The sequence below is a fragment of the Hakea prostrata genome, chromosome 4 (genome assembly GCF_041222555.1).
Source record: "Hakea prostrata isolate BN-2017 chromosome 4, UWA_Hpros_2, whole genome shotgun sequence".
In the NCBI taxonomy this organism is placed as follows: Eukaryota; Viridiplantae; Streptophyta; class Magnoliopsida; order Proteales; family Proteaceae; genus Hakea; species Hakea prostrata.
The window spans coordinates 5,875,838-5,892,137 of record NC_142603.1 but is presented as its reverse complement, the minus strand read 5'-3'; the positions used below and the strand labels follow the sequence as shown (position 1 = coordinate 5,892,137).

General features: G+C 38.1%; 1 protein-coding gene across 5 annotated transcripts; it reads left to right on the top strand.

Annotated features, from left to right (window-relative positions):
- On the top strand, positions 1-15,139 carry LOC149017360 (uncharacterized). Of its 5 annotated transcripts, none has more exons than XM_089151699.1 (6): positions 1-257; positions 1,418-1,610; positions 2,167-2,246; positions 2,926-4,641; positions 4,774-4,942; positions 14,242-15,138. In XM_089151699.1, exons 2-6 carry the CDS (start codon positions 1,550-1,552, stop codon positions 14,919-14,921), a joined length of 2,706 nt encoding a protein of 901 aa, XP_089007825.1. In that variant the 5' UTR covers positions 1-257; positions 1,418-1,549; the 3' UTR covers positions 14,922-15,138. The 5 variants fall into 5 exon arrangements, with proteins under 5 accessions (XP_089007825.1, XP_089007822.1, XP_089007824.1 ...); XM_089151696.1 differs by having other exon boundaries at positions 1,407-1,610; XM_089151698.1 differs by having other exon boundaries at positions 1-548.
- The last annotated feature ends 1,161 nt before the right edge of the window (positions 15,140-16,300 follow it).

The following is a 16,300-nucleotide window of genomic DNA, read 5'->3' as shown; positions in this document are numbered from 1 at the left end:
ACAGAAAATTGAAGAGAGGTTTCGCTTTCTGGTCGTTTTTTTTCCCCCAGTCATGGATTCTTCTTCTACTACTACAAGTGTAGCTTTTCCGGCATTTCCAGGGTCCCAACACGAAACAAGTGTTCTTCGAATCTTTAAATTTCAACTTTGCAGCCACTCTCACCTTCTCGACGATGTATCAACCTCTATGAATTCGATCTTTCTTCTTGTTCAATTCTGCGGAGGCTAAGTTCCCCGCTGATGGGTTTCTCTGGATGGTAGGTAGCTGTGCTTGGTTTTATAACTGGTTCTTGAGATATTACTCTGTTATGAATCCAGTGAAGATTCATTGAAATAATTTATTGTTTGGGGTCAGAATCTAAGCTCACAAGACGGTGTAATTGTCCGAAAGGCGTTCAGATTTAATTGTGGTTCAAACATTTTAGGGAGAACTAAGTTGCAGTATGATGTTTGAAATTTGATTGCCCCTGTGGTAGACAGTCTGAGACCAGAGCCCTGTTGGTTTTTCTTTTTCCTATTCGGAAATCAGGCAAAGTCAATAAGATCAGGTGCTTAACACTTCATGGTTATTTCGCTTCCGGTATAGACGTGATCCTGGTTGAATTTGAGTTCATTGAATTTCTATTAGTAGTGAAATTTGCTTGTTTCCTATTTCGTTTGTGTTTGATATTTTCATTTTTCTCTTAATTTGGAATCCTCACTCCCTTAATCTTGGATGGTGCGTCAGCAATAGGAAATTGGAACTAGCCATTTGAATTGGCTGCTAAAAGTTTAAACCTAACTAGTTTCAGATGAGAAATAAATTGTGAATCATGTTTCCTTTTAAAAATGTTCCAGGTTGATATTATCCCCCCATGAGTTTGGTGAATTGGACTACTGGCTTTGAATTTTATTGATCACATTGTTTTGTTAGGTTTGTTTCAGTATGCGTGTTTGAAATACAATCTGGGTCTGTACCTCATTCTGGAACCCAGTTCTCTATTTTCTTTCTCCTAAAATGTTTTCCTAGAAAGCGATGCATAGAAAGTACAACTAACTTAACATATCCTTGATACAACAATTGCCAAACTTCTGTTTTAGCTTTTCCCTCATTCATTTTATTTAGTATCCATCTATCGCAAAAGTCCATCAGCACTGTATGATACATGTGTCACGGATGCACATTGAATGTCCAAATTCCCTGCTGAAAGTAAAGATAGAAAATTTAGATGTAAATCTGGAACCTTGCTTTACTATGTGATTATTAAACGATGAAATTTATTATTGATAGGTTTGTTCCTTAAGTTGGACTTCTATGATCTTGTTCCATGATTTGGGTACTGGAGAGAGAAATCCAGTTGTCTTTTGTTGACCATTTTACTTAATTTAAATATTAATACGTATCACTGATATAAGCATTTTGGTAGTGGATCTGTAGGGTATAAGTTGGCATTTAGCAGCATTTACATTGCAGAAGGAGGAATACTAAAGTTACAGTGGGATAAATGATAGCTGTGCTGCCAATAAAATCGAGCTTAAAGGGGACTGATCTGGCTACATTGGAGGCCTAATGCACCTATTTGAGTGTAGCCAGCCCAGCATGTTGTGGGCACAAAATAGACATCTTGATGGTAGGGTGATTATGTCTTATACCTTTCATGGGTGTAAACTTTTGGTATTATCTGTGTTTTGTTTGTTATTTTGACTGAGTGATGATATTTGATGGTGGCCTAATACACAATGTGGGATGAACATTTATTTTAGAAAGCACTAGGCGTTATGAATCTACAAATTTCAACCTCTGGGAGGCTAACGCAGTTCTATCTAGTAGTTTATAGCCTTGTTTGAGTAGAACCTTTTTCCAAGTCTTATGTAACTAATGTTTCCTTTCTGGTTCTGAACATAACAAACGTCGATGGTTGTACAGCCTTCCACTTTTAGGCTAGAAGAAAGTGGAGATTTACCTTTCATAGATGTTAAAAAGCAAAATTAATGTTGTTATGTTTGGCAATTGGGTCTTAATGGATCCACGATATTACAAGTCTTTCATCAGGAAGACCCCCTCAAACATCTGTTCCACCCTAAGGATAGCTGCCTGAAAAATAAATTAGATGGGATTTTATTAGTCTAATTTATTCCTTGGTTATGTTATTAGGAAATGAATGTTGTTGATTGCCTCTTCCTCAGGTTTTGAAGCCCCTCGGAATAGCTTGGATCTACCAACAGAAACTTCTCAGAACATTTGTGATATGGGAAGTGAAATCCTGGTAATTTTTCCTTTATATTCCATCTAATGTTTTTCTGGCAAATAAAAATATAGTCTTTCATGGTTTTCAAGAAGCCTGCTTGATGCATATCAATTTCTGATTCTGTGCATGAGTTTTTAAAGTATGGAAACTTTTATTTTCTTCACACTATTGTTTCTAAATGTCAATTTTTGATGTATTGTTATTTCTTATTATCTTTCATATGAAGAACCAATCTACAGGTTCTCATTTAATAATCCATGCAATATAATCTAGCTTTAGCATAGCTTTTCAGGAGGCATGCAGAAAGTGGCTGTATCCACAGTTTATGGCAGGGACTTCCTATTTCCATTCTTCTTCTGCATAGACAGCACAATGTTCTTATTAGTGGCCAGTGGCTTGTATTTTGTCTTGTCAATCATGGCATCCGGTTTATTCCATAGTTTTCAAGGTTTTGTGGAGTTACCTAGGCCTCTTGGTCCTTGATATTATTATCCTTAGTGCATTGAGACCACCTAGCACTCCTAATTGTCTGCATTAAATACCAGACAAATCCCTCTTTATATGCTTCTCTGAAGGTCATAGCTTGGCGAGCTGTTTCTTCCAGCAGTTTCTTCTATAAATTTTGTTCTTAGATATTTAATCTCTTTCTTTGTGTTACGACTAATACTGAACAATGATGAACACTTTAAACTTTCAGTATTCATTTCAAGAGAAGCAGAATTTCTCTGAAAGGAACTGCTATCCAAAAGAGGCTTCCATGAAGAAGTTGATTGCTGGGGAGATATCTAAAGGACCAGAGACCAGATGCAGTGCACCAAGTGTTGTTGCTCGTTTAATGGGATTGGATACATTACCATCAGATCCAAAACTGGCAGTACACGAAAAGGAGAAAAGGAATGAAAAAAGAGGAAAGAAAATCCAAAGAGAGGAACAAACAAAAAATGTCTTGGTGAAGCAGAGGGAAGTAAAATTAGAATCCAATCATACAATAAGAGATTTTGACCAGTGCAATTGTGTCTCAGCGTTTGAAAAACCACGACCTCGAGAACATCCTCAAGAAGAGGAACTGCAGAAGTTCAAGAGAGAATTTGAAACATGGCAAGCAATGATGGTCTGGGAGCGTGCGAGGTGCGTTGAACTTGGCAGAATTCCTAGTCAGCGGCTTTCTCAAGAGAATCTCAACATGGAAAAGATGGCTTTATATGCAGATTCTAGGAGATCAACAGCAAAAGAAAAACCTATAGAAAGAAGGCATCACAATTCACTGCCAATGAAAGAATCAAATTCACAAAGAAGTTATGCTTTAAAACATCACGGTTTTAAGAAGGAAGCTCTTCAAACTAATGAAATGGTACCTGAAATTTTGAGATATAGAGACCGAGGTGGTGAACTGGAGCAGGAACCCTTAATTGATTCTGATCCAAAACTGGGAAAATCTTCTGCACCCTCAAAGATAGTTATATTGAAGCCAAGCACAGATAGAATTGGAAGTAGTGAAGACTCTTGGGCTGCTTCACCAGAGAGCATTCAACGGGGAGGGAGTATTGAAGATTTTCTAGAGGAGGTGAAGGAAAGGCTGAGATGTGAAATACAGGGAAAGAGTGCTAAAAGGGAGATGGTGGTGAGAGGGGGTGGAATCGAAACCCCTTTCAGAGAGAAGTTGTCAGATCCCAGAGAAATTGCGAGGAATATAGCAAAGCAGGCAAGAGAAAGTGTTACAAAGGACTTTGGTGCGGCTTTGCTCCGATCAGAATCAACCAGCTCATATAGAAGTGAGATCCAAATCAATGAATCAAGTTCCCCAGAGTTTATCAACAGAGACACCAGGAAATTATTGTCAGAGAGGCTGAAGAATGTACTGAAACGAGAAAGTAATGTGGATGTCCTGAAAATGGGGTTTGGAGGCTCAGGAGCTTCTGTTTTGGATAATGCGGGTGGGAAGTTAAGACCAAGCAGTGATGTCTTAGAAACTGAGAACAAGGCGAGCTGGTTGAGAAATATGAAAGATGAAGCTGAAATGCAAACAAAACCCTTTAGGCATGTTCAAAACAAAAACAAGATGCTCTATGCCGAGGAAGTCTCCCCGAGGAACCTAGTAAGATCTTTGTCAGCTCCTGTTTCAGGAACTTCATTTGGTAAGCTTCTTTTAGAAGATCGGCACATTTTAACTGGAGCTCACATCAGGAGGAAGCATGAAGCTGCTGAAAATGTTTCAATTGAAGTAAGAAAACTGAGGAAGGAGAGGTTCAGTCTCAGAGGGAGGGTTTCAAATCTCAAATCCAGTTTCACTCTACGGGGTAAACTGTTTGGCAGGAAGACCCAGTCAGAGGAGGAAGCAGGAAGCAGTGGATCTGATTCCATAAAAGATATCATTAGTGGACCTACTATTGAGATGAATTTTGGCTACCCCCATGTAAGAGTTGCACTGTAATTTAGTTAATTTTCTTTTCCTTATTATATATTAGCAATAAAGGTCATCTGGAGTTGAAGTGTTCATGGTATACAATTTTTTCTCTGATTTATGACTTTATGCTCTGGGGTTCAGGAGAACTCAACTGAGGTGCCACCAAGCCCTGCATCAGTCTGTAGCAGTGCTTATGAAGTGTTGTGTATGCCAGCAGACCATTCAAGCCCAATCTCCACTTTAGATGTGCCCTTGATAGAAGATTGCCCTGTACCACAGGTTTTCCAAGAGATCAGCTCTAACCTTCATGGTATGAATGATCAGAGCTTGGATTTATTGTGTTCATTGCATTCACTTTTATGTCATTCTTTTCATGCTAGCTGGTTTTATCTCTGATCCTGCCACATTTTCACATGTGTTGCTTGATGTACATTTTCTCATGGTCATCTGTTGCATGTATCTTTGTTATGCTGATCTCATTGGTTCAAACTTTTCTTGGGCAATGTACCATGCCTGCATATATTTGGCCAATGTGATAAAGGAAGTTGTACATGGAAGAATAAAAAATAAAATAATTAAATGATATTCAAATGTAGGATTATGTGCAATGGCAAGGAGGAAGGAATAATTAAATCTTAAATGATTTTGGCATGTTATATTGCTTGAGCTGTGTAGAATACAGGGTGAAATAAGCTCATCAATGTTATAGATATGATGCTGCATTTAAAATTGTCCACTTGGGTCCCAAAAGAGTTTTACCTTGTCCCATGATTGGGTTCTATGGACCTTGGGCTTCTTATATTTTTTTTGGCTTACTAATGTAATGAATCTAATTCTCTAGTTTATAAAATGGAATTAAAGTTAATATGGAGGACTAGTATTTAAGTTGAATCTTAATAGCTGAGAAAATTTTGGTTTTGTTTTTCTTTCCTTTTTTGGGGGGGGGGGGGGTGGTGGGGGGGGGGGGGTGTTCCCCCCCCCCCCCCCCCCCCCCCCCCTTTTTTTTTCCCCCGCGACCCTGTCCTTGTCCCTCTTTCCCTTTCTCCCCCCCCCCCCCCTTCACTTCATATACATCCACCCACACCCCACCCCCCCCCCCCCCCCCCCCCCCCCCCCACCCACCACACAAAACAGTGGGGTGTAGTTTGTTTCTTCCCTCCCTCCTCCCTCAATCACAACATTTAAAGGGGGGGGGGGGGGGAAAACCATAAAAACAACCCCCACAACCCCCCCCCCCCCCCCCCCCCCCACCTACACAATTTTATGTCTATACATAATCTATTTCGTTTGTGAATTTTAAAAGTAACCGCAAGCGCACGGTATCGTGGGCACCGGCGGCCCCCCCGGGATATGCCACTTAGAATTTGAACTTCTTAATAGTAATGCGAGAGTGGAATGATTCAATTTTTTTGTTAACTAATTAACTAAACTAAACGATCCTAATCTATATATCTAATGCAATCGAATTGAAACGAACAATAAATTAAACACAATCAATGCATAAATAAAGACGGAAAATGCGATGCAACACCACCCGCACCGAGCGGAGGCACGACGTAGGCTGCTCCGGTTAGGGCGGAGGGCCGAGATTATGAATGAATAGGCGAGAAAGTAAATAACAGAAAGTAAATAACAAAGCAATAAACAAAGCAATAAAAGGAAAAGGAAATAACTAAAATGCAGATGCAACACCACCCGTCACCGAAGCGGAGAGGCACGATCGTAGGCTTGCTCCGGTTATGTGGTCCGAGATTATGAATGAATAGGCAGAACAATAAATAATGATAATGCTGAAAGTAAATCCTAAATTAAGAATATAGAGGGGTAGATAGAAGCGGGAATGGAGGGAGGAGAGAAGATTAATAAAGAAAAATTACTTACTTGCGAATTGAACAAATGATTCGAATCTCAACCAACCCTAACAACCAGATCTAGATCTAGAATGATCTAAATCTGCAATTGCTAGACCCAGAGAGAAACGAATCTAAAAACTTGAAACTTGAACTTGGAACTTGAACTTGAATTGCATTACATAAAAAATTAAACCTAAACATTGAATCTAGAAATTTAAAATCTCACAATGCAAGCAAAGAAAACTAGAGAAAACCTAATAAACTAAAGAGAGAAGAAAGAATGCTTCTACTAAGCTCTAAGACACGTCCTCCTTTGATGGAATATGATCTCCTTTTATAGAGTTTACATGAGATATGAAGTACGGCTGAATTTGAATAAAACTCAGGGTTTCTATCTGACTCATCCAATTAGGGTTTTGACGTACTAATCGCGCAGACTTAGAGAGATCAGATGCATAATCCCACCGTTGGATTTGAGGTTTAAGTAGTCGTGAAGCTCTCCTCCAAAAATCAGCACGATCGGACATCGGATGACCGTTCGATGAAGGGTTTGATCGAAACTGGACAGAGGCATTCAAAAACGGGATTTTTGCTTCATCCTTATCTGAATATAATTCTTTTTCCTCTTTTTCTTTCTTTAATCAAATCCTAAATAGAAAATAAGATATTGAGGTATGCAATGACTCTTTTCCATCTGGACTCTCTCAATAATATCTCTGTAGATTTGATTTAAAATCTCAGCCGTAGATCAAATTTGCCTTCTTTATCTCTTCAATATTTCGGAGTTGGCCCGTAATCACACATCTCTAGCCCATCATGCTCCAGATCAGGCCCATTTTCGCATTTGTGAATTTGAATGGACTTCTTGACGAGTAAAATAGCATGATTCAAGCCCAAAACTCCAAATATTTGCTTAAATCTTGAAAAGTCCTAAAATCTGCAAAAACAACATAAAACCCAAGGTAACTCCATTCTAAGTGTATAAAATGCATGCTTTATGCCTTAAGATTTCACACATAAATGTGTTCATCAGATTCCCCCACACTTAGACTAAGCTTGTCCTCAAGCAAAAATTAAAGAAAAATACAAATGCAGGTAAGAAACTAGTGCAACAAAATAAATCTTAACTCACTTTCGTAGGAATCACGGTTACACTTAGCATGTGCAACAGGCCTTTAAACCACTAGGTTACCCCTAGAGGACGAGTTTTGTCTCGTGGATGTTTGCAGTGAATGTACATCCAAAATTCCAATTTTAGCTCAAAATAAAACATTGCAAATTCCAACTCTAACAATTGGTAAGTACTCATACAAGATCAATAGCTATGACAATTTTTCTCACCATTGATTTAAGATCCCCCACACTTGAACTTTATTACCCCATATTGATTCTTGAGACTTAGCATATATCTCAATCAAGGACTCACCTTATATCTTTCAAGTACACCTCTCCTTTAAGCAAAACCACTCATAAAGTAAGGGGACCAATGACTAAGGTTTTGAAGTATTTTTGACCAAACAATTTTACCAAGGCATTGATGACACTTGTATTTATTTCTCTTTTTTTTCTTCTTTTGAGTAGTGAACCCATACCACACGTGGCGAATGACATGGTGGGGGAAGAAAAAGTTACTTGTAGCTTTGCTTGAATGCAAAGGGATGAGAGTTCTTTTAAAATCCCTCCTAAGAGTGAAGAGAGAGTGGAGTGGCAGTTAAGGAATCAAACTTTTTTTCCTTTCTTTTTTGCAGAACAAAATGATTCAACTAGCAAAGAAACAAGGACCCACAAAACCAGATGGTGAGCTAAGTTAAGGGTTATTTTCTAAGGAAAGTCTCATCTCAACAATATACAAGTTACCTTCCTCTCAAGGGTTTTATGTGTTCACAATGGGTACCAAAATCACCATTACACACATAGAATTGAAAGAATATGTATACTAACCAAAAGTCAAAGTTAAAATCTACAAGAAGATACCCACACAGAATGAATGTCCCAAGCAGATGAAACAAAGAAGACAAATGAGGGAACCTCAGTCAAGATGTGCTTATCATGGGAAGCTTTAGTCTTATCTTCAATATCAATGTATGATGGGAAGGCACCCAAATAAGAAAAACGTGAATGAAAAACACTCTAAAGATCTCAAGAAAAACATTCACAATGTTAAAAAAATCCACATAGTTGAGGTTTTCTAGAAGGTTTTGCATCTTTCATAAGATGAATATGATGTTGTAAAATGGAAGAGTTAGACTTTGATATTTGTGAAGAAAAAAGTCCATATATTCAACAGGGACAACCGGGAAGTTAAATCGAGACAACAATAACAGAAAGAGTATTATCTTGTTCCAATAAAGATACTCAAATTAGAAAGCAACTTTCAATGAGCGGGGGTTCAATATTGAGGGCTTGGGGATAGAGATGGAGATGGATAGAGGTTCAATAGGCTCTAAAGGTGTGTGAAAATTTGAGACTTGAGAAAAGAAAGTATATCATCATAACAATCCAACATCGAAAGAATCAAAATCAATCTCAAAGTTGGTAATCACATCATTAGGAAAATCAAAAGATTCCTCAAGATAGACTTCTATTTGTGGTTGTTTTCCATCCAAAAAAAACCCAGTCGATTCCAAAAGACAACGTAAAAGACCATTTCGACAATGATTAATGCATTACTAGTAGCCAAAAAGGCTCAGAATATTGGGATTTCATCTTTGATTGAAAATGGTTTAGTATCTAGCAAATAAAAAATGGAAAAATAAATCTCCACTTAGTAAAACATCTTAACCATCCTTTGGGAATCTTAATTGACTTATCGAACCGAAGAGTAGTTCTAGTTGCTTTTAATTCTCCAACCCTAATGCTTATAAACATGGTAAGGCAAAAGATTCACACTGCACCAAGATCAAGTAAAGCATGTTCAATGTGTGTATGCCATGACACAAGCTATGGTGGGGCCGGATCCTATACTTGGGCACAGGTTGAGTAATTATGGAACTAAGTTAGCAAGAAGCCTTTTGGGAAGCTAGTGATTCTTTTATGAGTGCAAAATCTTTCAACACTTTTGCAAGGGGGGATCCGAGATATGACATCCAAAAGAGGGATATTCACTCTATCTTTTGAAGACATCAAAAATTTCTCAAGTGGCCTTCTAACTAGACGACTAGGATAAGGAGCCTAGGAACATAAGGACCTCATTTGAAATGCTCTTTTCATAGTTTCGATAGTGGTTCACCAAACAGGTACTGTAAAGAACTAGCTCATCCTCAACCAGGGTTTCGACAAACCCTCATTAAGAGATACTTGAACATTCTCCCACAGGGGTCACAACTCGCTCTTTTCATTAATATGTGACTCAGTTAAAACCCTTTCCACTCTCAATGCGACACGAATTAATTGAAGCTAAAGAAGAATGGGAGGATTCAACTTGGTTGACTTGATTTTGTGGTCTTTGTTGAATCGAATCCAGGATTTAACTCGGGTTGGCTAGGCATTTACCTTTTTCTCGTTCGGATAAAGCACTTGCAAGAGTGGAAATTTGTTTTTCCATATTATGCATAGAAGTCATGAAGGTGCTGGAAAGTACTTCCATATTCTCTCTAAGGAAGAGAGACGAGAAAACTCGGATTGTTACCCGTGAAACCAGGTGATGATTGATTTTGTGCAATGAGGCATATGAGGCACAATAGGTGGATTGATAGGTCTAGCTAAATTGGCATTCGAAAATTTGGGGCTTGAGGGAACTGGACATTTGGATAATGAGAAAATTGGGCATTGTTTTTGAAGGGCACCAAATTGATTTTGTGTGGAATAATTGTTTAATCCATTTGGTTTTGCCCTTGAGACCATGAAAAGTTAGGATGATTCTTCCACCGAGATTGTACGTGTTCGACGGGTTTGGAAACATTGACCGACATTCTCATGTTGGTCTCCAGAATAGCTAGGACATTCTCAATTACATGTGTAGGAGACGACACCATGCACACATAGCAATAGATTTGTCAATAAAATGTGCTTGACTTGGTGGTGCAGCTTTAACTACCAAAGTCTCTAACTTTTTCAAAATGTTATCTATTTGTACTTCCTTATGAACTTGACTATCAACAAAATATCCCCACTAGTCCTTTGGACTCTTGGGTTGACTCCCATTCTCTAGTTCTATCTCGCTAGGTCTAAAAGAAAATTCCAAGCTTCGGAATCATCGGTGAATGATGTAAATCGTGGGGCACATTGATTCCAAAAGTTGCTTTGTTTGGTAATCGATACCCTCATAAATTATTTGGCATAAATGCACAATTCTATACCATGGTGAGGGCATTCTTGGAGAAGGCTTTGAAACCTCTCCATTACCTTAGCAAAGGACTCATTGGGTTTGACGAAATTGAAGAATATCATTTCTTATTTTGTTCGTCTTAGAGAAAGGAAAGAATTTCTTCAAGAATAAGACAGTAAATTGTTCCCATGTGATAATGCTATCCCTAGGTAAGCTATAAAGCCACTTTTGGCTTGGTCTTTTAATGCAAATGTAATGAATCGTAGTCTTACAGGCATCATCGGTGAGATGTTGTACCTTCATAGGACACAAACCTCCTCAAACTCTCTAAGGAACAAATATGCATCTTGATCGGGTAGCCCATGAAATTGGGGTAACATAGATAGATAATGAGATTTGAGCTCAAAATTATTACCCTCACTTAGGTAAACGATACAAGAAGGTTGTGAGATCGGGTAGGATAAAATCTATCCCTAAGACTCTTAGGTGGAGGTGGTGGAGGTAGACCTTCCATGGTCAAGTTAGATACTCGGACAATTCTATTTGTAGAATCACGAGTCCGACACACATGCACTAACCACTTAATGCAATTAATGACTCTTATGAAAGAAAATAAATAAAGTAACTAAAGAATAAAAGAAAAGAAAAGAACAAAAATGAAGGGAAAGTAGTGAATTTCCCACCACAAAGATTGAAACAATGATCCCAAAGCTGTAAGGTTGCCGTATAGCCGAGCGCTTATAGGTTTGACAGAAGGGAATCCGTATAGTCTTGGAGCCACCTACAATCGAATCTGGGGATTCGCAGAGAGTGGGGACTACTATACGTTTTTGTTTCTACTCAAGTTAAGAGTAATATCTTTGAATTTTTTTTTTAAATCACTTCGATTTACCTAAGAATGAGAAAAACAAAGTGGACTAATACCTCGGAAGGCGCAAAAACTTGTTTGTGAATTTTAAAAGTAAGCAAGCGCACGGTATCGTGTAGCTAACGGGTCGATCTCGAGGAGATATGCCACTTAGAATTTGAACTTCTTAATAGTAATGCGAGAGTGGAATGATTCAATTTTTTGTTAACTAATTAACTAAACTAAACGATCCTAATCTATATATCTAATGCAATCGAATTGAAACGAACAATAAATTAAACACAATCAATGCATAAATAAAAGACAGGAAAATGCGATGAACACCACCCGCACCGAACAGAGGCAGACCGTAGGCGCCGTAGTGGTCCGAGATTATGAATGAAAGAAAAAAAAGAAAGAGAAAGAAAAAGAAAGTAAATAACAAAGCAATAAACAAAGCAATAAAAGGAAAAGGAAATAACTAAAATGCAGCAAACCACGCACAGAGAAGGAGGCACGATCGAGGCTGCTCCGTAGTGGTCCGAGATTATGAATGAATAGGCAGAACAATAAATAATGATAATGCTGAAAGTAAATCCTAAATTAAGAATATAGAGGGGTAGATAGAAGCGGGAATGGAGGGAGGAGAGAAGATTAATAAAGAAAATTACTTACTGGAATTGAACAAATGATTCGAATCCAACCAACCCTAACAACAGATCTAGATCTAGAATGATCTAAATCGCAATTGCTAGACCCAGAGAAAAACGAATCTAAAAACTTGAAACTTGAACTTGGAACTTGAACTTGAATTGCATTACATAAAAATTAAATCTAAACATTGAATCTAGAAATTTAAAATCTCACAATGCAAGCAAAGAAAACTAGAGAAAACCTAATAAACTAAAGAGAGAAGAAAGAAGCCTACTAAGCCTAAGACAGCCTCCTTTGATGGAATATGACTCCTTTATAGAGTTACATGAGATATGAAGCACGGCTGAATTTGAATAAAACTCGGGTTTATCGACTCATCCAATTAGGGTTTTGACGACTAACCGCAGACTAGAGAGATCAGATGAAACCCACCGTTGGATTTGAGGTTTAAGAGTGTGAAGCTCTCCTCCAAAAATCAGCACGATCGGACATCGGATGACCGTCGATGAAGGGTTTGATCGAAACTGGAAGAGGATCAAAAACGGGATTTTTGCTTCATCCTTATCTGAATATAATTCTTTTCTCTTTTCTTTCTTTAATCAAATCCAAATAGAAAATAAGATATTGAGGTATGCAATGACTCTTTCCATCTGGACCTCTCAATAATATCTCTGAGATTTGATTTAAAATCTCAGCCGAGATCAAATTTGCCTCTTTATCTCTTCAATATTTCGGAGTTGGCCCGAATCACACATCTCAGCCCATCAGCCCAGATCAGGCCCATTTGCATTTGAGAATTTGAATGGACTCTTGACGAGTAAAATAGCATGATTCAAGCCCAAAACTCCAAATATTTGCTAAATCTTGAAAAGTCCTAAAACGCAAAAACAACAAAAACCCAAGGAACTCCATTCAAGTGATAAAATGCATGTTATGCTTAAGATTCACACATAAATGTGTTATAAAAGGGGCGGGCCGGGGCCGCCCCCCCCCCCCCCCAAAAAAAACGGGGGGGGGGGGGGGGGGGGGGGGGGGCAGTCTTACAGCTTATGAACACTATGCCCAACAGAGCTTCGTATATGGCATGTTTTTTTTGGATGAGTTCTTATATTTTACTTTAACCTGGTTTGATAATTGTAACCTTCCACAGAATTATCCTTCCTCTAAGCAGTCAAATTAAGATGATTGAACTAGAGAAGAAGATAAATTGATTTTGGAGATGATATGAGACCGATGTTGTTGCCAGTGGGCTGAAGTGTGTTGGCCCACTTCCTAGCTTGAACCACTGTTACTTGGTATCTTTTTTGGTGTTCAGGAATCTTTTGTTGTAATCTTTGAATATTAAAATGGCAGTAATCCACATCTCTAACTCTTACATTTGGAATTTATTTCCATCCCCTACTAATTCTACTGGACCTTTGATATTAGTTCTTCTTTTGCTTAAGATTTCTAGACTTACGGGCTCAACTATGTCCCCCCCCCCCCAAGGGATGACTTCTTGATGCATGTATGCATGTAGAACATCTGGCCTTCCTTTCTAGCTGTGAGGACAAGGTTTAGGTTGTACTTATTTTCCATCTATTAAGGATTTTGGAGAATATAGTTGGCCATGAAAGCCTAATGGGTTTGAACCCTTCCAGTTCACTTGCAAGAGGTCCTAGGTTGTACTTATTTTCCATCTATTAAGGATTTTGGAGAATATAGTTGGCCATGAAAGCCTAATGGGTTTGAACCCTTCCCGTTCACTTGCAAGAGGTCCTTGTGGTGTGTGTGTGTGTGTGTTTGTGTGTACTTCAGTTTCAATGATTGTGACTTCTCATTTGCAACACTGTAGCATCTATAGACCATCACAAATTAGAATCTATCTTATACCATAGCACAAAAGTCCTTGAGAATATGATGTTTTTTTCTCATTGAAAATGCAATGGAATTGCATTGGCTTTGTGCATATGTCGTCATTTGATAACTATTTCTGTCGGTGGCCACAGAGCTGCAAAGACAGTTGAATGAACTCGAGAGCGATTATTCCCAAGAGATGGTGATTAAGGAGGAGCCTTTGGAGGCCAAGAAGGCGGAGATAGAATGCCCAGCAGAAGCTTACATTCGAGATCTCCTCCTTGCTTCTGGTGTGTATAATGGTCCATTCGATGGTGGTTCTTCAAGATGGGACCCAATTGGAAGACCCATCAGCAACTGGGTTTTCAAGGAAGTGGAAGAATCTTACAGAAGAAGGGACAAGGAAGAAAGCTCCAAAGCTCCTCATGAGAGAGAGGTGAGCCACAAGCTATTGTATGATTTGACAAATGAAGCTCTCTCATCCATATTTGTACCTTCTTCAATAACCTCGAGATTAAAAAGCAATGTTGTTGGTACTAGCATGTTTCCACCACCTTGTGGACCTCGTGGGCAGATATTGTTAGACAGTGTTTTGGAGAAGATCCGCGGATATTCATGTCGCCCGATGAATGATTCATGTTATTCAATTGATTACATGGTGGCCCGAGATCTGGGGATGACACCATGGTTGTACATGATGGATTGTGATGTTGAGGCATTAGCAAGAGAGCTAGAGAAAACAATCTTTTGTGAATTGATTGGGGAAACTGTGAGTACAATGTGTGTAAAGAGTGTTGGCAATGGTGTATGCATGAAAGCAGTTCAAGCCTGAAAGTGACTTTGACTGCAAATTCATGCTTTATAGTCTGTAGTTTGTAAATTCATGCTCTGTAGTTTCTGAAGATTGGAGCTTGGTTCTTTGTTAGCATTAGTTTGGGGGGCTTATATACAAAATGTAAACAAGGACTTGGGATTATATATTTTCCATAGAGACACCAAGCTGTTTTCACAAATGATTCTAAAATTTGCTCACTTACTCAAGCTGTCTTCTGTGCCAAGGATGTCAGCTGGTTCAGTTCTGGTTTTTGGCTCTAAATCTGATTGGGTTTACATGGTGAAGTTATAATCTAACAGATAAAATCAGCCAAAAATAGAATCTTTTGGGTTTTTTTTTTATTTATTTTTATTGAATCTTGTTGGTTCACAAAAATTCTTTCTGGTGAAGGACTTCCCCTCATAAACTCAGAAAATCTTATAAGATCCATAAAGTGTAATTGTATGCTAACCTAACTAGTAATATTCAAACACGTGTTAAATAAATACATGATGTCTTTCTTTAGGGGTTGATGGCATGTTAGGTACACCAACTGGGTCAGATCATTAGAAGGATCCAAAGATAAGTTGTCGTATTTTCACTTTTTTAAGGTTTGGCTCATTTTATTTATTCCAAGTCTTCATAAAAATGCCTAAACAAAAGGAGTACTTACTTCCATGGACCCAATTTTATTTTTAAAAAAAAGACTAATTATTATTGTCACAAAACTTGTTACTTTTTTAAGTGTCACAACCTCAACCAATAAAAGATCTAAAATTGATTGTAAAATAAAAATCATTAGAGAGTAATATTTAAAAACTTTGAAAATAAAATATCTACATGCCATTAATTTTGGATTTATACCCAATCAATTGCAAATAGTAAAAAAAAAAAATTATAAATGTCATTAAAGTGTAGATTTCTTACTTTTCCCTTAAATCCCAAAATAGTAGATTGTTTGGTTGTTTTAGGGTGAGAAAGTGAGAGACAATTTTTCTTGAATCAAGGAAACTTGTCTGGTGATGTGGCAACTCAACTTTCCACCCTAAGCCATTTTAAAACTCCACATATTTGGTGGGACTTTGTGAGAAAATTGGAAAAATTAAAAAGTGAGACCCACCACTATCACTTTTGCACAAAACCCTTTCCTTCTCTCTCACCCACTACACATGGGACCCACATATTTTTTTTCCACCTATTTTTTCCCACCCCAGCTTTGTAAACAAATGCAGAGACCCATGTCAACTAGAATTCAACACAACTGCTTAAGAGAAGATCAAGGCCAACATAAATCTTCTAGCAGATGTCTAACCTCAACTTACTTTAAACAACCCTTCTACTTACCTCACTCAAAGGTAACTTATAACAACTCTTACATGTTCATTGTTTTCCCTTTA

Excerpts from the sequence above, each read along its gene's own strand:
- LOC149017360 (XM_089151699.1), top strand. The coding sequence starts at position 1,550 with ATGCACCTATTTGAGTGTAGCCAGCCCAGCATGTTGTGGGCACAAAAT. Across the intron at positions 2,247-2,925 it reads ATATGGGAAGTGAAATCCTG|TATTCATTTCAAGAGAAGCA; the intron begins GTAATTTTTCCT and ends TTAAACTTTCAG. Across the intron at positions 4,943-14,241 it reads GATCAGCTCTAACCTTCATG|AGCTGCAAAGACAGTTGAAT; the intron begins GTATGAATGATC and ends CGGTGGCCACAG.